This window comes from Danio rerio, chromosome 25 (assembly GCF_052040795.2).
Source record: "Danio rerio strain M-AB ecotype USA chromosome 25, GRCz13ab, whole genome shotgun sequence".
Lineage (NCBI taxonomy): Eukaryota > Metazoa > Chordata > Actinopteri > Cypriniformes > Danionidae > Danio > Danio rerio.
Genome location: NC_141045.1, coordinates 534,401 through 557,500, shown reverse-complemented (window position 1 = coordinate 557,500; position 23,100 = coordinate 534,401). Strand labels below are relative to the sequence as shown.

Genomic DNA, 23,100 nt, shown 5'->3' with positions numbered 1-23,100 from the left:
TAAGCATTCACTGTATATTCACATTCACGCAGAAACACCAAATAACCAAGCTGGGACTCAAACCAGCGACCTTCTGCTTGTGAGGCCACAGTGCTAACCACTGCGCCACTATGATGCCATAACACTACACTGTTTACTTTAGTTTTACTTTCAGTAAGCAATAGCAACTCAGCATTTCTAAACACATGCAAAATGGCCTCTTCTTATTAATACAAATTAATCAACATTTCATTTTGAAATTTGTACAATTTACAAAAACTGTTACACAAAAATTAAAAAAATAAATAAAAATTACAATAAAAATTTTTTAAAAAGTAAAATATTTAATTGTTTTCATCACACTTTACCTTTTAATGTAGTAGATGGAATATTTTATTATACAATATTTATTCTGATCATTTTTATTTATTTTATTATTTTTTTGGTATGTGTGTGTGTGTGTGTGTGTGTGTGTGTGTGTGTGTGTGTGTGTGTGTGTGTGTGTGTGTGTGCACTTTTACAACTTACATAGTTTTGTTGCATATGTGGCATTTGAATTTTGTTCGGTCCAATAAATAGATTATTAATTATACTTATTTATTATTTATATATATTATGCTTAATATATATACAAATACACTTAATATGCATAATACATAAATATAGAATATATTTTTAATAAATGGGTGATGAAAAAGGGACAAAGCCAAAAAAATGACTTCCCTTCCTGCTTCTTTTTCTTCTTAAAGAAAGAGTCATGTTTGAGGACGTCTGATCAAAGCCTCTTCTGCATGACGCTACTGTCCTGTACTGTGCTTTATTTAGTCAAAGCGGGGTCAAAGTTCATATTGTCAATGAATATAAGATTGCATTTATACACTCGTGAACACACACACACACACACACACACACACACACACACACACAAACACACACACACACACACACACACACACACACACACAGGTGACTGTTGTGATCTTCAGGACTCTGTGAAGCTGTAAAGGCCGAATCCTCCTGCTCTTCTCTTCCTCCAGCGTTACAGCAGATCTGAAGATGACATTTCTCAGCTCCAGCAGAGATTATTTCCCCACAGACAGAAGAAAACATAACACACACCACATCTCCAGCAATAACACACAACACACGATCACAGCACTCGCAAACAGTGTTCGGGAAACACCTTACAAACAAAGAGAGTTACAAGTCATGCAGAGTGATATCTTAGTTACGGGCGGCACGGTGGCTTAGTGGTGTCGCTCTGTGGCCTCACAGCACTCAGGTCTCTGGTTTGAGTCTCGGCTGGGTCAGTTGGTGTTTCTGTGTGGAGTTTGCATGTTCTCCCCGTGTTGGTGTGGGTTTCCTCCGGGTGCTCCGGTTTCCCCCACAGTCCAAACACATGCGCTATAGGGGAACTGATCAACTACACTGACACTAGTGTATGACCGCCAACTATTCCAGCATATGTTTTACAGAGTGGATGCCCTGCCAGCTGCAACCCAGAACTGGAAAACACCCACACACACTCATTCATACACTCACACATGCACTCACACACACACACACACTCAAACTACAGGAAACCGGAGCACCCGGAGGAAACCCACACCAACACGTGGAGAACATGCAAACTCCACACAGAAACACCAACTGACCCAGCCAACCAACTGACCCGGTAGAAAAGCTGCATGAATCTTTTCTTGATTGAATAAATAACCTGCGCCTCAGAAGACAATGCTGACACACAATGAACACATGGTGGCTTTTGGTGGCCACACACACACACACACACACACACACACACACACACACACACACACACACACACACACACACACACACACACACACACACACGTGTATATTTGTGATGGAGCAGATCACTCTCTGCTGCTCTGCTTTTATGATCTGATCTGTGTGATGGATTTGATGCTCTTCTTCACCTTGATGAGGATGAGGAGCAGCGTCTGTGTGTTATTCTGCGCTTTACTCAACACTGGAGGATTATTCTGGATACATCAGAGCTTATCAACTGCTGTAATATGTGTGTAAAGGTAAAGTCATTTACACCAGTGTCTAATTTAATAAGATTTCATGCAAACGCTTTGACATTTTATTTTTAAAACATTGAGAGAACGTTAGTTTAACATTTAATAAACATTAGATGCATTTAATCAAGTAATAAAAACAAAGAATGACTGATGTTCTCGTGTTCTCAAGACTGAATGACAGACCTCTGATCAGTGTATCTGTAATCAGACGTGCTCATAACACTGAGAGATGTGTTGTGTGTATAATCTGTAAGAATAAGCCTTTATAATGATGCGGAGAGAACAGAAATCATCATACGAGCTGCATAACCTCAGTCCAGCACTAAAATAAACAGCGTCTGCGTCCTCATAAACGTCTGAGAGCGAGATGTGCTTCATAAAGCCTGCTCTCTGTGGATTCATCATCAGCTCCAGTCAAACACAGGAGAAAAACACTATAAACTCGAGTGAAATCAGCCCTTTAATGACCGTAATTAATCTGATAGAGAGCGCTTTACACAGAGACTTCAGTCCAATTACTGACTCTTAAATAACAGCTTCATAACAGAGAGCAGAAACACTGATCACACGCTGAGCTATATTACTCATACAGGAGAGAATTGCTTATATTCATACATGCAAAATATAAAGCATTATAGTTTTTGTTAATATTACATTAAACAAACAGATTTTTAGGCTCATCAAGGAACAAATCCTAAATTTTTTTAACCCGAAATACAACTGGTAATTATAAGGCAAAGTTATCAGAAAGTTCTGTCAAGGTTTTCTTAAAACTATGAGCAGAAATTCTCAGTTTTTAGAGTTTATATCGACATTCAAACAGAAAATCTTCTATTAAACTGTTTAATTTATACATTTATTTATTAATTTATTTTAATTCTCCTTCAGCTTAGTCCCTTTATTAATCAGGGGTCTCCACAGCAGAATGAACCGCCAACAATTCCAGCATATATTTTACACAGCGAATGCCCTTCCAGCTGCAACCCAGTACTGGGAAACACCCATACACACTCATACACTACAGCCAGTGTAGTTGATCAGTTCCCCTATAGCGCATGTGTTTGGACTGTGGGGGAAACCGGAGCACCCGGAGGAAACCCACACCAACACGGGGAGAACGTGCAAACTCCACACAGAAACACCAACTGACCCAGCCGAGACTCAAACCAGTAACCTACTTGCTGTGAAGTCAAAGTGTCAACCACTGAGACACTGTGTCACTGATTTGCTTATTTAATAAATGTAAGATATAAAGCATTTCATGGTTTATCTTGACATATTTAATAATATTACACCAAATGAACATATTTTTAGGCTCATCCATGAACAAATAGTCATTTGTTTTACACTAAACACAACATAAAACTGACAGGGAACATTATCAGAATGTTCTGTCAAGGTTTTCTTAAAGTTATGAGCACAAATCCTCAGTGTTTAGAGTTTATATAGAAGTCATAATAGAAATTTCTTTCATTTACACATTTATTTATTTATTTATTTATTTATTTATTTATTTATTTATTTATTTATTTAAATGAACTATTTAACATAAAAAAATTATCCAATAAATAAATATTTCTAAGCACTTCAACATTATAAGGGTCAGAATTTCATATACCCGCAATATATTTACATTTATTACAGTAGTTTATTGATTACTGTGACTTTTTCTTTCTAAAGCAGCAGCAAACTAACATAGTTAAGCTCATTAACTTACTAATCAGCGGTTTTCACCAAATAGCAGCCACATAAACATTTTTTGAAGGTGAATTTACTGATGCACATTTTACTAATGCACATTTTTATTATCTTTTTTATTAGTTCCATTAATTAAAACATCTCAAATTTAAAGCACATAAACACTAATATTAGCAATTAAATGTGTCATAATTACACACTAAAACTGCATCTATGTATATTTTTATTTTTATTTTTAAGTGACCTAAATCTTCTACTAAAATTAACATTTAAGTTGCTTTTAATACTTTGAAATTAAACAGGTTTAAGCAGGATTTTACACCTTTCAGCAAAACGCTTAAATATTTATAAAGAATAGATTCTCAGATAAAGATTTAATTTACTGTTGTATAAGATATTCAAGCAAACAAACTGATACATCAACCAATTAATTATTAGATTTGACCTGCTAGAGAGCATGCAAACTAAACAAATCGGTGTATTTTATAAGAACGTGTGTTTAAATGTGTTCATGTGTTTTTGTGCATTTCTTTCTCTAAATCCTCCAGTTTTGTATAGTGTATTCTAAAGCAGATGCTAGCATGCTAATCTCCAGAGTCTCAAACACAAACACACACACACACACACACACACACACACACACATAAGATCATCAATAAATGATGACTCTGAATGTCTCCTAATGAGTGAAGTTTGCTGACAGAGCTGGAGTTTATGGATCTGAGATCGTAAAGAGAGATCTAATGACACACGGCATGAAGATAAAACTGAAGCACAATGAAACCGGAGCACCCGGAGGAAACCCACGCCAACCAGGGAGAACATGCAAACTCCACACAGAAACACCAACTGACCCAGCCGAGACTCAAACCAGAGACCTGAGTGCTGTGAGGCCACAGTGCGACACCACTGCGCCACAGAGTAGAGATTCATACAAACAAACGATTCAAATATCGATAATTTTGCAGAGTGTGTGTGTGTGCCGTAGCAAAATCTAAGCAACCACCTAGCAATGCCTTAGCAACCAACTAGCAATAGCTTAGCATCTGCCTAGCAACGCCTTAGCAACCTCCTAGCAACATCTTATCAACCACCTAGCAACCATTCAGAACACCTTAGCAACACCCTAGCTAATGCCTAGCAACGTCTTAGCAACCACCTAAAAAACACCCTAGCAACCAATCAGAACACCTTAGCAACCCCCTAACAATGCTTAAGCAATCACTCAGAACACCCTGGCAATGCCTTAGCAAGAAACATGCCAATCCATGCTAGAAACCTGCTCACATATGTACGTATCTATCTATGCAGACTGTTTCAAATTCCTTAAACTACTTAAATTCTTAAACTTTTTAAAACTACCTCAAACTTTTAGACTAGGCTTTCTCAAGCCACCATAAAATTTGTCTACAAACTTTATTCTACTAGTTAAACATAACATAGTTTAAACGACAAAATATTAGTAATAAAATACTGAAATTAAGTCCTGTTCATCAGCCAGTCAAACAGCTCCCATGCAATAAAGTGCTCAGGTTATTATTATTATTATTCATTTATTTATTTTTTATTTTTTTAAAGAACAGCATATTACATTTTGCAAAAAAAAAAATATATATATATATACATGCATACAAGTATAAACAAAATACAAATATACAAATGTAATAATTAAATAAATACATTATGTATTTAAATACATATAGTGCACAGAGCCTCTAACACTGGTAATGTACATGCATATTTCAGTCACCAATACCTTAATATCAGGCTACTTATTGGTAAATTTACATTTATGAATGTCAGATTTAGTTAAAAATGTGAGTAAAATAATTAAATAAAAACATTTTTCTTTTGATTAGGATATACAGTATACCAAAAGGTTTTGATCAATGAAAATTGTTTTTAACAAGTCGTCACCTTAGAATTATAAGGTTCTATCTGACATTTTTGTCAAAATTGAGTTGACATATTCTTATTAAATGACAAATTATTTACAATATGGGATGTGTTTTGTAATTTATTTACATTTTAAGACTTTTTACAAATGTTCCACACATACTGTTTGCTACATGGAATGCAAAAGCTTTAAAGCTCAATATCTCAAAATCATTCAGAACGCAGACAGAACTTTATCATTCCAAGGTGATGAAGTTTTGAGTATGTACAATGGCAAAATAAATAAAGTGCTTAGGATAATTTGCCGAAAACATCTGTGTCTGTCATTGTGTATTTGTGAATGACTGACTAATCATCTGCAACTGAATTCAAAACAGACGTGTGCACATCCAGAGATTCAGCTTTACACATCTGAGCTGTGAGTTTAAATTCAACACACACATACAAATATTATTATCAGAAGTTCTCACTGTCAGATTTACTCAAGCTCTTGAGGTTTGCTGCTAATTTACCTCCATGTGACATGTCTAATCTGAGCCAGTATAAAGAGCAAACTGAGTTTCAGCTGAACTATTAATTAGTTAAACACCGCCATCTGCTGGACTCACTCACACACTGACCCTGCAGAGCTCATCTGACAAAAATCAACATAAACTGCTAGTTTACTGTGGCAGCAGTTTAAATAAACAAACAAACAAACAAACATAACAGTTACGTAGTTGGACAAAATGCAAAACAAAAGCAGATAAATAAGCTTGGATCTCACTATTTTATAAAAACATATTCCATTGTTGTTATTATTATTTAAAAAAATAAATTCCATGTTTGCTGGCATAAGCGTTTTCTTGAGCTGTTTCTGGAGGCTGTGTTAGTCTGAGCAGATGAGGAGCAGGTAGAGGAAGAGAAAGAGTCAAATATCTGAATTATTCATTCATTTGGACAAGCCTTATAATATAAAAATGGCATCCGCTGTGTAAAACATATGCTGGAGTAGTTGGTGGTTCATTCCGCTGTGGCGCCCCCGGATTAATAAAGGGACTAAGCTGACAAGAAAATGAATGAATAAATGAATGAATGAATGATTCTTAAACAGGGGTTGTGAAAAAGTATTTGCCACTAATTGATCTCCCTTTTTTTATGCTTCAGATAATCCAACTAAATATAGTCAAAGACTACACAGGTAAACACATAATTCATTTTTTTCCCTTTAAGTTTTTTTTTTATTACTAATGGAATACAAAATACATTTTTAATGTAACATTAAACATTAATGTTTATTAGGAAATAGGTAGGGCCAGAGGGACTATTTCTGCACAATATTGAAGGGATAAAAATCTATGGAATTCTGTGTGCAGATTCCATGTGGGCCTAGAAATAGGACATTTAGTATGATGATTACAGTTTTAGAGTTAATAACAGTTTTACAGCTTTGTTCTATCTTTTTTAGTAAAAGAAAAAAGACAATCAAACAGGTCTGATTAAAGAGTAATACTCCTCAATCTGAAAAATGCTGTTAAAGGAACTGCTAAAATGATTCATTAATTTTTCTTCAGCTTAGTCCTTTATTTATTAGGGGTCACCACAGCGAAATGAACCACCAACTATTCCAGCATATGTTTAATGCAGTGGATGCCCTTAGTACTGGGAAGCAACCTAGTAGTGGGAAGCTGCTAAAATTAAAATATGCATATATTCATTCATTCATTCATTTTCTTGTCGGCTTAGTCCCTTAATTAATCCGGGGTCGCCACAGCGGAATGAACCGCCAACTTATCCAGCAAGTTTTTACGCAGCGGATGCCTTTCCAGCCGCAACCCATCCCTAAGAAATAATATATATATTTATATTGAATACCATAAAAATAATATATTTACTAGTTTTATATATATATATATAACTCATCTCTAATAACTGTTTTATTTTCTCTTTGCCATGATGACAGTAAATAATATTAGACTAGATATTCTTCAAGACACTTCTATACAGCTTACAGTGACATGTAAAGGCTTCACTAGGGTAATTAGGGTAAAGTTAGGGTAATTAGGCAAGTCATTGTATAACAGTGGTTTGTTCTGGAGACAATCCAACACTAATATTGCTGAAGGGGCCAATAATATTGACCTTAAAATGAGTTTAAACAATTAAATACTGCTTTTATTCTAGCCCAAATAAAACTAATAAGACTTTCTCCAGAACAAATATTATCAGACATACTGTGAACATTTCCTCAATCTGTTCAACATCATTTGAGAAATATTTAAACAAGAAAATAAAATCAAAGAGAGGCACTTAATTCTGACTTCAACTGTATATATACATAAATATATATTATGAAAAAAGGTGGCACTGTAGCCTCACAGCAAGAAGATTGCTGGTTGGAGTCCCGGCTGGGTCAGTTGGTGTTCATACAACACCCAAAAGTTCATATAACTCACAAAACAAATATGTTTTCAACATGATCGACAGAGATCAAACTGGTTTAAAACAGATTAGACTGGTTCACACACCCCACAGCTTTTAGAGTAAAGGTATTTCAATTGTAATTTATACGCCTTGTGCATTAAAGGGTACATATTTATGCATATCTGACGTAGTTTTGGCTCAAACTATAAAGCAAAGAATTTAATTGGTTTGAAACCGAATGTCTGAAGATCACAGAAGAAGCTCGGTGTATATTTGGTCTTGGGTGAGTGTGATTAAACTTGCTTTATTAATGCTTATAGGGGTTTTATAAATCTGCTGTTTTTTTTTTTTTTTTCAATTACAGCACAATATCTGATAAATGCCACATCAATGCAAACACGCAAACAATAAATGATTAAAGTGTTTTTAATGCAGTAAAGGTCTGTTTCTTACGGTGCCCAGGAGACAAGGGCATAGATTGGCTTTTGATATTGGTAGGGACCTAATTTGACACCAATTCCCCCCACATTGCCATTTATGCACTTTGAGCTAAAAGATGACTTTACAAGTCCTTGCTCTTTTCCATCTCTGAACGTGCAAACAACAGCACATTTACTAATTCGCTCTTTTAAAAAGAACTTTAATAAATAAATCAAATACAATGAGTAATAAAAACAACATTAAATCAAGCATGTCTTATGTTGCAAAAGTAAATTTACATGATTTTACTTTAATAAGGAATACATTCAGACTTCTGGAAAGGGGGAGGCATACAGTATTACACACTAATCATTTTATCTCCATTATTGTTTTTTCATAATCTTCGTGGAGGCCAAAATCAAAACAATTTTTTTAATAATTGCACATCAATGGTTACTGTTATGGTGGACTTGTAGCGAACTTGACTTTAAGTGACTGACACTTTTCTTTGAATTGTAGTTGCTTATGTCCATGCCTCACCTGAGTCTTGCACACTAAGCCTTACTGGAAAATTTCAACTAAGCATTATTTTATTTTGGAGGTGATTAGATCATTGGTGGGCACAGTTTAATAATCTGTATATTGGTTAGGACACGGCCCGCTCCGTCCATACTATTTCTACACCCTAGCCGAGAGATTATTTTGTCGAAGTAACAACATCCTTATGTCGTGGCCATGCAATGTGACTAAAAGAAACTGAGCCTGTTTCTGCGATTCAGATGAAGAATTAAGCCATAAGATTTTAGTGGCAAAGAGAGGGATTTTTTTAGAGGATGGCAAAGCAGGGACCAGCAGTCACGTTTAGGTGGCACATCATTTTTATTTATTCTTTTTTTTTCTTAATGAAAAAATTTAAGCGTAAGGAAGATCATGACAGTAACACATAAAACTATTATGAATGTAGTAAATCAGATGTTTTTTGTAGTACACAAATCCATATTATTGCCGATTTAATACTTTATTTTAGATTATGTTATGCCCCTTATATTTTATATGTATATTTTTATCGATCAGTTTTACATTTTTCATACCCCTTCATTTGTTTTTTGGTCATGAAAAATCTCAGTCTGAAAGGCTATATAAGGGGTAGAATTAAGAATGGAGCTAAGTACTGTGCTTGTGTATGTTTCAGTATGACGGATGTTATTGAAACCGCTGCTCTTGGCAGACCCTTCCAGCTGGGAATGCTGTATGACTGCAGAAAAGATGTTCTTATACCAGGTAACACAATTAACATGTCTGTGTTTTTATTTCTGTAATAAATATGGCTGTCAGGCCAGGATCTTGATGGTGTATTGTGGGTGTGTTGTTTACATGAAGAAATCTGTGTTACAAGTTAAACAAAAATTTTAATAATAAATTATATTTTGAATTTAAATAGTTTTTGACTTGCGTTTATTTTAATTTTTCATTTGAATAGCCAAAATTACAAGTTTCAGTCTTTTAAATGCGACTAATCGCGATTAATTTTCAAAATAAGTGTGATTAATTAATTAAATTTTTTTTTATCAATTGACAGCACTCATCACTAAGCCCACATGGAATCTGCACACGCAGAATTCCGCAGATTTCTGCAGATTTTTTTCCCATTATTAATTCTGTTATTTACTTGAGTAAATGTGTAAATCTGAATTTATTCAGTTTTTATTCAGTAATTTATTACATTTTATTTAATATATTAAGGTTTTAGTTATGATACTTTGCTGGATACCCCCAAAATAATTCCACAGAAATTTGCAGATTTTTACCAAAATTCTCCGCAAAAATAGCAAGAAACGTCCGCAGATTCCGTCTGGCCCTGCTCATCACTTTAAATCTATGTATGTGTGAACACACCTTAACTGTTCTCTTTCAGGTCTGCTTTTTAAGTTTAAGTTTATTTTATTTTTTACAACAAGGGAGAAAAACATAAATGTACCCAAATTAGCCCAAAGACTTACCAATAAAATACAAATTGAAGTTTGCACACAGAAACACCAACTGACCCAGCCGAGGCTTGAACCAGCAACCTTCTTGCAGTGAGGTGACAGCACTACCTACTGTGCCATCTAAACATTAACTTGTATTTTAAATTTCTGATTTGGAATTACATATTTAAATTAGAAATTAGATCTGCAGCTCGTCATTTACAGTAGGCCTCTGTGTGTCAGAAAAGCGAGTTATTAAATGCAAATGTACTGTACAGTGCTAGACCAACTTATACGAGCAGTATTTCCGTGATTTGGTGTGAATGAGATTACTTTTTGAGAGGGGTCTGGATGCAGACCAGGGGTCTCATGTATCAACGCTGTGTTTGCACAAAAACTTTGCGAATGCCGGGTTTCACGCTTACGTTTGAATTTACTATTGATGAAATGAACGTGAGAAAGTGCGTTGGTCCACGGCAACTTCATGTCTGCCGTATGTGTGTTTCTTGTGTGTATTTGTTTTATTTCGATTGGCGACTCCTAGAGGCAGTAATGTTAAACTGCACATTACAAAGTATCACACCAACACGTGGAAAACATTGCTATTCATTTAATTGATAAAATGAGGTCATTGACACAATATTTTTTTAACAATTATGTGATTTAGAACATATAAAAGCATTTGCAAATGTAGACAATCCTATGGCAATGGCAGTGTTGGCCCTATTATTAGAGGACTTTGTCAATGGGCAGATCTAAAGGCTCCAAGGTGGCAGGGTGTGTGATGCGTGACTTCCTGGTGAATGATGTATTTAAAAATGGTATTCCAGCTAAATTTTTTTATTCTATTTTGATTTATTGAGCGTAATTATTTAACTGCATATCAGGAGAGCGGTTATCCATTGTGGCTGTGAACCCCCTCAACAACCCACACACTAATTAAGAGCGCAGATACAGTGATGGCTATTCTCTACTCGGTCAGTTGTAGAGCGGGCGATTAGGCAGCTGAAATGCCGGTGGCGCTGCCTTGATAAGAGTGAAAGGGTTCTGCCTTACCGCCCTAACAGTGTTCCTCTAATACATCTGTGTCTCCCACAGACACGGACACTACTCCAAACAGTAAAGTGTCGCCCACAATTGAGGCAACTCTCTCCTCAAAGGGTGTTAGATCAGCATCTCCTGTTTTCTGTTCACTTCACACTTTGACGGTGTGCCGCTGTTCTGCATCTTTACATCAGACCATTTCTTGTTTAATTCACTCACAGTGCAATGTTCAGACCCCACTGCGTTAACGGCGTCAGCTTAACACTCACACTCTATTCTTTTCTTTTGTTAAAAATTCCGGAGGACAAACTTGTAAATAACACCTCCCATTGCAGGAATCACATTGTGGGATCCAGAAATGCTCCAACAGAGTTTACGAAACCGTCCACAGATTCACACTGATTTCAGAGTCTCAGCTTCAGACTCCATTGAGGATAAATCAACCTTAATGAATATCAACGGATCTCTGAAACTAAGTGTTTTAGGAGGACTGGTCAGTGTTGCAGGAGCGGCCAAATATATCAGAGACACCAAGAAGTCTTTTAGACAGCAGAGACTGACGCTGCATTACCATTCAACATGCAGGTTTGAAGAACTGACCATGAGCCACCTGGCACCTGAAAAAATCATTCATCAGGACGTGATTGATAATGACATGGCAACACATGTGGTCACAGCATTGCTTTACGGAACAGACGCATGCTTCGTGTTTGATAGAGAAGTCTCTGCAGATGAGGAAAAAAGTACAGTTGAAGCAGAAGCAAAATTGGCTTTTGAGAAACTTACATTTTTTAAAGCAGGTACAAAAGGGACTCTGAACATAAATGAATCTCAGATGAGTGCAGTGCAGAAATTCACATGCACATTTTATGGTGACTTTGATCTACCATCTAACCCGACTAACTTTGAAGATGCGCTGAAGGTTTATGCTGATCTTCCAAAACTCCTGGGAGAAAAGAAAGAGAGTGCGGTTCCACAGAAAGTTTGGCTTTATCCCCTGGACAAACTTCTAAACAGATCTTCAAAACTCCAAAAGGAAATCAGCATGCATCTAATCCAAGAAACCCAATCAGTGTTTGAGAGTTTAAATACAGCTGAGATGAAATACACTGATCTACTGAAAGACTCGCCTGCTTTAAGTTTTCCTGCATTTTATGATAAGATCCTGCAAATGAAGGACAACTGCAGCAGATACAAACTGAGACTCATGCAGAGACTCGGCTCTGTGCTGCCAAACATTCGTGGAAAGGTAATAAAAGAAACTGAACTGAATAATCTACTTCAACAACATGAAGAATCTCCATTCAGTAGATCTGCTCTTGCAGAATGGCTCAAAGAGAGAGAAAGGGAGTCTGACGTCATTAAATCAGTTCTCAAACAGCTGACGGATGCTGGTGCGCAGCTGGAAAACAACATAGATCTGGTCTTGATGGATCTGGATGCTGTAAATATTATCTGTTACACATTTACATCATTGAACTGGACAGATGTGCTTCTTCTTCAACAAACTTCCTATCTAAGTTCTTCAACCACAGAAAAAAATAATGAAAACCAACTTCATTCAATGCAAAAGTCTTGGCTCAGTCCTGAGATTCAGAAGACATTGAAGAGAAACCTGAAAATATTTAGGAATTTGAATAATTCAGCAGATTGTGAATCAGCCCGGTTCATTGTGTCCTCAAGAGAAATGAAGAATAATCCAGGTTCCTGCATTCTGCTGTATGAAGAAGACTGTGATAAACCAGTGTTTTTTACTCCTCCGTCACCGCCGGGTTGTCCAGTCATTGAGAAGGTTGAGGAAAACACTGTGGTTCTGCAGGTTCCACCAGCTGATCCTCATACAGTAAAGCAGATGTTACTGTACAAACCGAAGCAGGACTCAGACTGGACATCTAAACCTGTGCTAAAGGATCAAAATACAGTCACTCTAACTGATCTGGGATCAGAAACTGCATATGAGATCAAGTGTGCAGCTGTGGGGAAACTCAACTACACTGAATACAGTGACGTCCTCAGCTTCACCACACAGGTAGGATGATCATTCAATAAAATCCCCTAAAACCACTAAATGTTTGCAAATACTGTATGTTCACGAATTTGCACCATTATTCATTTGTATTCATTTGTTTTGTTTTTATAGAGAAGTCGCAGTGTACCAATCGGTGAGTCATCAGTTTTAATTTATGCATAATTTGTTGGCAGAACATTGTTGATTATGAAAGTCCTGGTTAATTTTAGTCTTTTGTAGCCAGACCTTCTGACTGACTACTAGAGTCCTACTACAGCACCATGTGCACTTTCAATGGTCAGGGACCACCTGTGATTGTGTCCGGACTCTTTTGTTTTCCATGTGATTTGTTTTCTTCCCCATGTGCTCTTTGACGCAGTTTCCCTTTTGTGTTTATTGTTTTAATGTTACCAGTTATGTCTTGTCATATGTTTCTTTTGTTCTTTTTACCACTATAGTTCCCGGATATGTTCTTTGTACGTGGATTACTCAATTAGCTGGATTTGGTTATTGACGATTTGACATGATACAGGATCGTTTCATTCTTCAAAACTCATCTGAGAGTTCTGGTAGCTCAAACCTGGTCGGGAAGCAGCTAATTTCATATAACCAGGATTAGATCGGCTCAGTTCAAGCAAAGATAATACAGAAAGTATGTGCCGAATGCTAATATTTTAGTAGTTGTATACTCTTGTGAAAATAGTAAATATATATTTTAGCTTATATATATATATATATATATATATATATATATATATATATATATATATATATATATATATATATATATATATATATATATATATATATATATATAGAAATGCACAATATGCAACTTTTTTTAAAGGAATAATACATATATGCAGATATGAACATGTTTTGACCGCTAATATAACGGTGATTTGATGCTTTACAAAAGTTGCAGACTCCTTAACCATCATCAAAATGCTTTTGTGATGCTAAATTAATTTAAACACCCAGTTATTCCTTACACCGATTAGGAAACCGGCTACTATAATACTACTATGGCCGCTATATTAAAGAAAATCTGCTCTAACTGTAAAACTAAATAAATTGCTAAATGCAGAAGAAAGTGTAAAGCCTGTAGCTCACAACATATGTGTAAAGTTATTGCGTGTCATATTTAACAAGCCGTTTACTGCTAATTTGATGTAATTTTGCTCACATGAATAACTGAATATTAATCAGATGATGTCATTACGCTGCTGTGCCGTCAGCCAATCGTTGCATTGCTGATCATGATTTCGAGGATCTTTCACAACACACACAGCGATTTCAGATTCGTTTATCCAGACATTTTAATCTAATTCACAAACTTGTTTGAAGAATTAAATTAGCCAAAGATCAGTGATTGAGATTAACATATCCAGGATCTGCCAAATCATATTAGATCATTTAAGTAAGTTATGAAGAACAAACTCCTGGTTATCTTGTTCAATCTAAGGAAATGTTCCCACAACAACAGGTGTGTGTGCAAACAGTAAATCAATCATTCGTGATTGTGTCAGATGACACTTCCATTAAAATGCATTCAATCCCTAAAGGGAAGCAGCTCTTCACAGTTTTGCTCCAATCCTAATTAAACACAGCTGATCCAACTAATGAAGGTGTTCAATACTACTAGTATTATTAAGCAGGTGTATGTTGGAGGTGGTTGAAGCTAAAATCTGCAGAGCTGCGGCCCTCCACGAATTGAGTTTGAGACCACTGCAGAAATGGAAGCAAGAACACTATTACTGCCTATTGTGCAATGGTGTTAACTTCACCGACAGCCATGCCAATAAGATGCATCTAGTAAACATCTAGGAGAATATCTTACCACTTTTTAATAACAACAAGCAGCTCTGGAGAACCAAAGACTTGATGAGGCTAAATGCCATTTTAAATAGCTTTGTCCTTGTTCTTTCTGTCATTTTGAGATCACTTCATTGTAGTAACTAACTAACTAAGTAATTAACGCTTAAGAGTACTCCCTCAATAGTAAAAATCAGTCTTAGTTGCTCTTACTGTAGCTTTTTTCTAGAAAAGTCTGTTTGTCTGGCTTAGGGTTATGTGTAACACTTATTTCTGAGAAATGGGACAACAGTTCAAAAACAAAAAATAATTGAAGCTTCTACTGAAAAAAATATTAATATGTTTTGTATCTTACATATACTACGCTCACTATCATTCAGCTTAGTCTCTGATTTATCACAGCTGAATGAACCATCAATTACACTAGGATATCTTTTATGCAGCGGATGCCCTTTCAGCCAAAACCCAGCACTGAGAAAAACACATACTCTGTCATTCACACACACACACACACACACGCACACACACACACGCACACACACACACGCACACACACACACACACACACACACACACACACACACTTTATCCAGTTCATCTACAACATGTGTTTGGACTGTGGGAGAAACCGGCACCCAGAAGAAACACCCATATAGAGGGAGAACACGCAAACTCCACACGGAACACTGACCCAGCCGAGACTCAATTGCTAACCACTGAGCCACTGTACCTCCCTACTCAGCCATTTCTTGACTTTTTATCAAGACTGCAAGAAAATAAACAGCAATAAAAATGTTTTTAACATTTAAAAAGACATCTCATGCTAGTAGACAGATTGCATCTTAACATGTGGCCAATAATTCTTCAACAAATATAAAATAGCTAAATTAATTATCAAAATGTTTAACATCTGACAGATGTGACAAATAAGTAGTGCACTTCTCTAGCTGTGGGGTAAAGGAAAGAAGAGAAAAGGAGCAGTGGATCCAAATGCAGGAGCCTTACTGGAACAAGAACAAAGATCAAAACAAAAATATAAGAGCCAAACAGTAAACAATGAACAACAACCAGCAGATGAGGCATTAGTGTGGAGGGACTAATCAGTCACTGTGGAAACACACAGGGATAATCATAGAGAAACACAGGTGGGACCCTGACACAATTTCTATACTAAAAGAGTTTAAACAAAAAAACACCTCTGTTTATAGATATTTATAAAAGCGGGAGTTTATATTTCTAATGAAAACATAATAGGAAAATGTGTAACATGAGAGTAGTAACTGTATTTGTGTCTCTGTGCTGTCAGTGTCCTCATCACAGATGTTCAAACAGGTAGTGAAGAAGAAGTTTCAGCTTCTGAATGAAGAAAGCTCACCTGCACAAGTAAAGCTACTGAATGAAGTCTACACCAAGATCCAGATTGCAGAGGAACCTCGTTCCCTCATCAGTAATAAAAGAGAGGTCAAGAGCAGAAAAGTCGTCAGTATCAGGATGGTTCTGCTAAAGGGTGACGCCAACATTGGAAAAACTGTGACTGTGCAGCAACTCGTCATGGACTGGGCTCAGGAGAAATCAAACCCTGACATCAAATATATGTTTGCAATATCTTTTAAGAAGCTGAACAAGATCAATGAGACTGTAAAGCAGTGCAGCTTCATACAGCTTCTGCATCGACGCTTTGAACACATTGAAGACTTCAATCCTGACTCTGACAACATCATGCTGATCTTCGATGGCCTCAGTGAGTTTAAATGTGCTCTAGATTTCAGAAGCACAAAGAAGATCACAGATATAAATGAGCCAGCCTCTGTGTCTGCTCTACTGATAAACCTCATCATGGGAAATCTGCTTCCAGACGCTCAGATCTGGATCACCACCAGACCAGAGGCAGCCCAGCTGATTCCTGCTCAATACATTGACAGAGTGATGGAGATCCACGGCTTTAATGATCAACAGAAGGAGGAATATTTCAGAAAGAACATTAGAGATCAGAGGATGTGTGATGCAGTAATCAGACACATCAAATCATCAAGACGCATCAACAGCATGTGTTATTCACCAGATTACTGCAGAATCGTTGCAGCCATTCCAGAGAGAATAATCACAACACGTCCTGATGATTTCCCCCAAACCCTGACGCAGATGTACAGCAGATTCCTGCTAGCTCAGACTGAAGGGATTCAGAACAGAAGAAAGACCATCATAGCTTTGGGGAGACTAGCATTTTATCTGCTGTTGTGCGGCAAAGCTGTCTTTAAAGATGAAGATCTGAGGAAACATGACATTAGAGATGAAAGTGGCCTGACACGATCATCAATCATAAAGAAGATTGAAGGCAAAAGCAGATGCAAATATTTCTGCTTTATGAATCGCAGAACACAAGAGTTTCTGACAGCTTTGTATGTGACTGATGTGATTAATGAAGGAAGAGCTCTGGAGTTGAAAGATCTGTCAAGTCTGAAGCTTCAATTTGGAGAGGAGAGCTTCACAAACAGCGCTTTACTCCAGGAAGTAATGGAAGTGTCTTTAGTAAAGCAGATGGGTCTGTTTTTCTGCTTTTTGCTGGGTTTGACCCTGGAGTCCAGTCAGAAAGCTTTAGAAGATCTGCTGACACAGAGAAGAAGCAGGTCCTCCTTGAGTAAAAACACAGCTCAACACATCAGGACCATGATCAGGAAGTCTTTGGACAGTGCTGACAGATGCTGTTTCCTGTTTGATGCTCTAAAGGAGCTGGATACACGTTATTTAATCCAGAAAATAAAAACACAGCTGAAACTGGGACTCAGACTCTCTCCTGATCAGTTTTCAGCTCTGGTGATTGAGTTACTGAAGCCAGAAGAGCGGCTGGATCAGGCACACCCAGGTGGAAAAAAAGTGCACTAAAATACATTTGATTTCACTTTCTGCGACTAATGTTTTACTTAATGTACTAATAGTTATTCTTTAGTAATATAAACTTAAGATAAATTAAGTGTACTTAACTGTGCTGTTTGACACACCCTTAAGTTGAACACACACACACACACACACACACACACACACACACACACACACACACACACACACACACACACACATATATATATATATATATATATATATATATATATATATATATATATATATATATATATATACATATATATATATATATATATATATATATATATATATATATATATATATTAACACTTTAGCACAATACTAACAATCTTTTACTGCACTTTTAAATATAATATTGGTACAATTAAAATACATTATATAACAAGATATAACAATAACAATATAACAATAATACATTCCCAGATTAAAAATAAGTGCACTAAGATGCATCTGTAAGTCCACTTTCATAGTGTACTTGTAGTGTTCTATTGTTGGCGACTACATTTGTAATTAACATATTAAATGTTCATCTTTAATAGTAGTTAAAATGTGTACTCAACCGAGTATTTAAGTATATTCAACTGTGCTATTTTGAGTAAACTAAAACATGTTTTTATATACTACTTCAGTATTTTACAAAACACATCTTTACCAATTTCGTACAACTAAAACCAACTTTAATGCACTTTTTAAATATATCAATATATTTACAATATAACAATAACATAAAAACAAAAAAAATGCAATAACGTATTTTTTTTACCTCACTTAATTATGAACACACACTGTCCAAAACAAACAAAAAACTATGAAGAGTGAAAAACTTAAAATATATAATTCCACAAAATAACTCATATATTTACATACAGAATATGACACCAGTGGTTCCACAAGTCTGACAGAATTTATGACAGAATTTCATTTAAATTGGTTAGTGTTGTGATTATACTTTTCACAGTGTCAGACAAACTACATTCACCTCTACACAAGCTGCTCCTTTGTCCACATGGTCTCCACACAGAAATCATGATTTGCGTGTTTGACATCTGTGACATGAGGAGATTGAGAAACAAGTCAGATAAATAAAATTTACACACCAATTGTGTGATCATATGATCAGTTTACTGCTCACCTGATGTATTAATCTATACATTTTCTATGATATAATATTTTCTACAAACCATTGTTGATCAAGCTTTAGTCTCACCATCACAAATAATTAAGTTTATTAAAGTATGCCCAACATTACACTTACAATTGCAAGGTTTTACTTTCATTTAGGCTATTGAGTCGAATTCAGGGTAATGTGGATGAAACATCAATTCAGCTTTTAATTTTAGTCAGTCAATATTCTGGTAAAACAGCACAGAGAGCAAGATTTCAGCACACAATTATGCTATTGTAATCTACAAAGCCAAAGACATTTGGGACCCTATCATACACCAAGGCGTGACGCAATTGTTGTTTACTAGTTTCAGCTTGACGCACCAGTCATTCTGATGTTTTCCGCCAAGCTGTTTAAATAGCAAATGCATTTGCGCTCATGTGTGCGCCCATAGGCGTTCCAGTTTAAAAAAGGAGGAGTGTGCCAACATTCTGACATTCAAAGCGGATTTTATATCTCTTGGATTGACACATCATTAAAGATGATAAACATGCTGACATTCAAAATGAACTATTAAAGTCCCCAAGAAATCAAAACTAACCATATGATTTTGTCAGCTCTTATTGCTACTGTTGTTTTGTGATGAATAATTCATCTGTGCATGTCATTGGGAAAAAAAAACAGTTTCCCCATTAATCTTTAATTGAAAAAATAAATCACTTCCTGTTTGTTTTCAAGTAAAAATAATCAGATTTTGAGGTAATGGCCGTGGCTACCACATTAAACCACGCTACTCAAACTTTCCGTTTTGACAACAAACAGAAATGATGAGCAGGAGGAGTCTGTTAGGTTGTAATAACTCTCCCTAAACCCTTTTCCCCATCTTTCTAATGACACGCCTACTTTACTTCATCCAATCAGCCTGTGGTAGAAAAACAAGCCATGCACATTGTTAGCTTATTTAGAAGTCCTTTTCTCTAAAAACTGCATCACAAAACTAAAAAAAAAAAAGCTTCTGGCTCATTGCGACTTTAACACTTAGCCAACAAGCTAGTATCAACAATAACGTTTTAAAATAATAAATGCAATTTGTAACCTGAGAGGTCGGTCCTATGTCCTTTCTGATTTAAAAAAAAATCCTAGTTTTGTGAAGTTCTCCCATTCAATGTAAATTTGTTGAAGGGTGTATTCTTTTTATTTTGAGGATAAGATGCTGATAGCAGACCATCTTTATGACAACACAGGCGCATTTTGACTCAAAATTGCTCCCGGTGCATCACAAAAGTGGGTGAGGCTACTCATGCATACTTTGCTCTGGCATATTGTGAAAAGTGCCATTCAAATACACATAAACTCAACTGCACAGTTACAAAAAAAAAAAAAAAATGAATGACATTTTAGTGTTATTTAAAATGGTATTATTTAAAATTAATTAAATGCATATGCGTTCAACAGTTTTATTAGGCAATAATTACATTTGATCAGATAAAATCAAGAGCCAATATTGGATAAAAATTTCACAATAACAACATCGTCAATAGTACAGTAGAACAATAAAAATGAATACACTAAAGTAATGCATTGTAATAAAACAATTCTATAATATAGGTTTTAATTTCAATGCACATTTTTCATCTGGGATAGCACAGTTTGAGTACACTTGGACAAGCCTAAATTTATCTTTACTACTAAAGACTAACTTTTAGCGAAAAAAGAGCACTTCTAGAATAAATAATAAAATGTATTTTGATATATTTTCTGGGTAGTAGTTATCGGTATATTATTTAAGGTAAATTTAGTACACGTGTGGTATAGGGGAATTGGGTAGGCTAAATTGTCTGTTGTGTATGAGTGTGAATGAGTGTGTGTAGATATTTCCCAGTGATGGGTTGCAGCTGGAGAGCATCTGCTGTGTAAAACATATGCTGCATAAGTTGGTAGTTCATTCCGCTGTGGACACCCCAAATTAGTAAAAGGGACTAGAGGCTGATTTATACTTCTTGGTCAAGCGCACGCGTATACTACAGCGCAGCCTACATGTTGACACATAGCCCCATGCCGTGGCCATTTTCCATTCAGTAGACTTTACTAAAAATCTATTTTTATTTCAGTGATATTTAGTAGACTTTTACAGTATACTTTTAATTAGTATAAGTATAGAGTATAAATTTGTAACTTTTTTAGTACAAAAAAAGATTGTACTTAAAATGTACTTAATTGTATTTCTGTATATTTTTGTGTGCTCAAATACACTTTTTTCACCTGAGTGAACAATCGTGACCTCCAATTGATGTGCTGTATCAAGAATCCTCATTTATCTATAAGCAGATCAGCACATGTGCTCAGCACTACTGCGGTAAACCTGTGACAAGTACCACAACACAGAGTCACATCCACAAAAACCAGAGAAAACTGTACTGTGCCAACAGGAAGCCCTATGTTAACAGTGTCCAGAAGTGTCATTGACTCCCCTGGGCATCACACAGTGGAGACGTGTCCTGTGCTCAGATGAAGCAGTGTTTCAGGTGTTTCTGGGAGAAATGGACGCCATGTGCTCCAGACCAAAGAAGAAGAGGATCATCCAGACTGACACCAGCAACAGGTCCAGCAGCCCGGCTCTGTCATGGTCTGGGGTTGTGTCGGTGCTCTTGGTGAAGGTGACCTGCTCTTCTGTGATGCTCCAGTAATGCTGAACAGCACAGAGAGATTCTGGAGCTCAATATGCTGCCTTCTGCTCCAGAGACGCCCATGCAGAGTCCAACAAGATCATGCAGAACCACATTCAGCTCACATTACAGAGAAGAGGAGACAGCGTTCAAAATGTTCAAAATGTGACAGCAAAGACTCTGTACTGTTGGCTAGATTAAGACTTGTTTGCCGGAAGAATAGGGCAAAATGACACCTGAAACATTTCATCACATGGTGTTTTCAGTCCCTAAACATCTTTTAAGTGTTGAGAAAAGGAATGACAATATTACAAAGTAGGAAACTTGTAAAGTAGTGCTTTACTGTTAAAATTTTTATTTTCAAATGTGTTGCAAGAACCAAAATTGGAATATATGTTTATTTAAAACAAAATCATGAATAAACCGCATTATTAACGTTTGTTGTATTGTCTGCAATAAAATAAAAGTAAATTTAAGAATCACTTTTCTTCTTCATTTTTACATTTTTAAAATTTATTTATTTGTGTTTTCCATATTGTCCCACCTTTTTCTGATTTGGGTTGTAACACCAGTATTGGTCTAGGGAACACCATGATATTGAGCCTAAACTATCACTGACCCCCCATGCTTCACTCTGGGCATCAGCAGTCTGGGTGGGCCGCTTCTTTGGGGCTTCTCCACACTGTAACTCCCCCGGATGTGGGAAAGACAGTGAAGGTGGACTCATCAGAGAACAGTACATGCTCCACATCATCCACAGCTCCATGATCTCAACTACTGCCAGTTTGGCATTGGCCCCAGTGAGCAGAGGTTTGTCTACAGCAGCCAGCCATGTATATTGACCCTGCAGTGAGTCGGGCAGCTGTAATATTTTAAGGAAAATTGCAAGCAAAAGTGTCATATTACTCTAAGGTTTAAGGTTTTATAGACAATAAGGTTGAGAGAAACACTTGAGGTAAAATCTGGCACTGGGGCCAAAGGATTTAGTGTAAAACACTAGAAACACCCATATCTAGCAGTAGAATACATCTTTTATTCTCCAGGTGAGAATCCTACAAAATCAATAATGATGCATGTCACTCCAATTTATTGTGAATGAATGACTTCACATGTGTGAAAATTCCTGCCCTGAATATTTAGTTGTTTATGTCCTTTTGTTATATTTG

General features: G+C 36.2%; 1 protein-coding gene across 1 annotated transcript; it reads left to right on the top strand.

The window, feature by feature from the left end:
* Nucleotides 1–8,087: 8,087 nt before the first annotated feature.
* Nucleotides 8,088–18,275, top strand: LOC147837611 (uncharacterized). The gene is made up of 5 exons (XM_087311307.1): nt 8,088–8,309; nt 9,639–9,727; nt 11,793–13,486; nt 13,598–13,619; nt 16,587–18,275. Exons 2-5 carry the CDS (start codon nt 9,640–9,642, stop codon nt 18,161–18,163), a joined length of 3,381 nt encoding a protein of 1,126 aa, XP_087167433.1. The 5' UTR covers nt 8,088–8,309; nt 9,639; the 3' UTR covers nt 18,164–18,275.
* The last annotated feature ends 4,825 nt before the right edge of the window (nt 18,276–23,100 follow it).

Excerpts from the sequence above, each read along its gene's own strand:
- LOC147837611 (XM_087311307.1), top strand. The coding sequence starts at position 9,640 with ATGACGGATGTTATTGAAACCGCTGCTCTTGGCAGACCCTTCCAGCTG. Across the intron at positions 9,728-11,792 it reads AAAAGATGTTCTTATACCAG|GAATCACATTGTGGGATCCA; the intron begins GTAACACAATTA and ends CTCCCATTGCAG. Across the intron at positions 13,487-13,597 it reads TCCTCAGCTTCACCACACAG|AGAAGTCGCAGTGTACCAAT; the intron begins GTAGGATGATCA and ends TTGTTTTTATAG.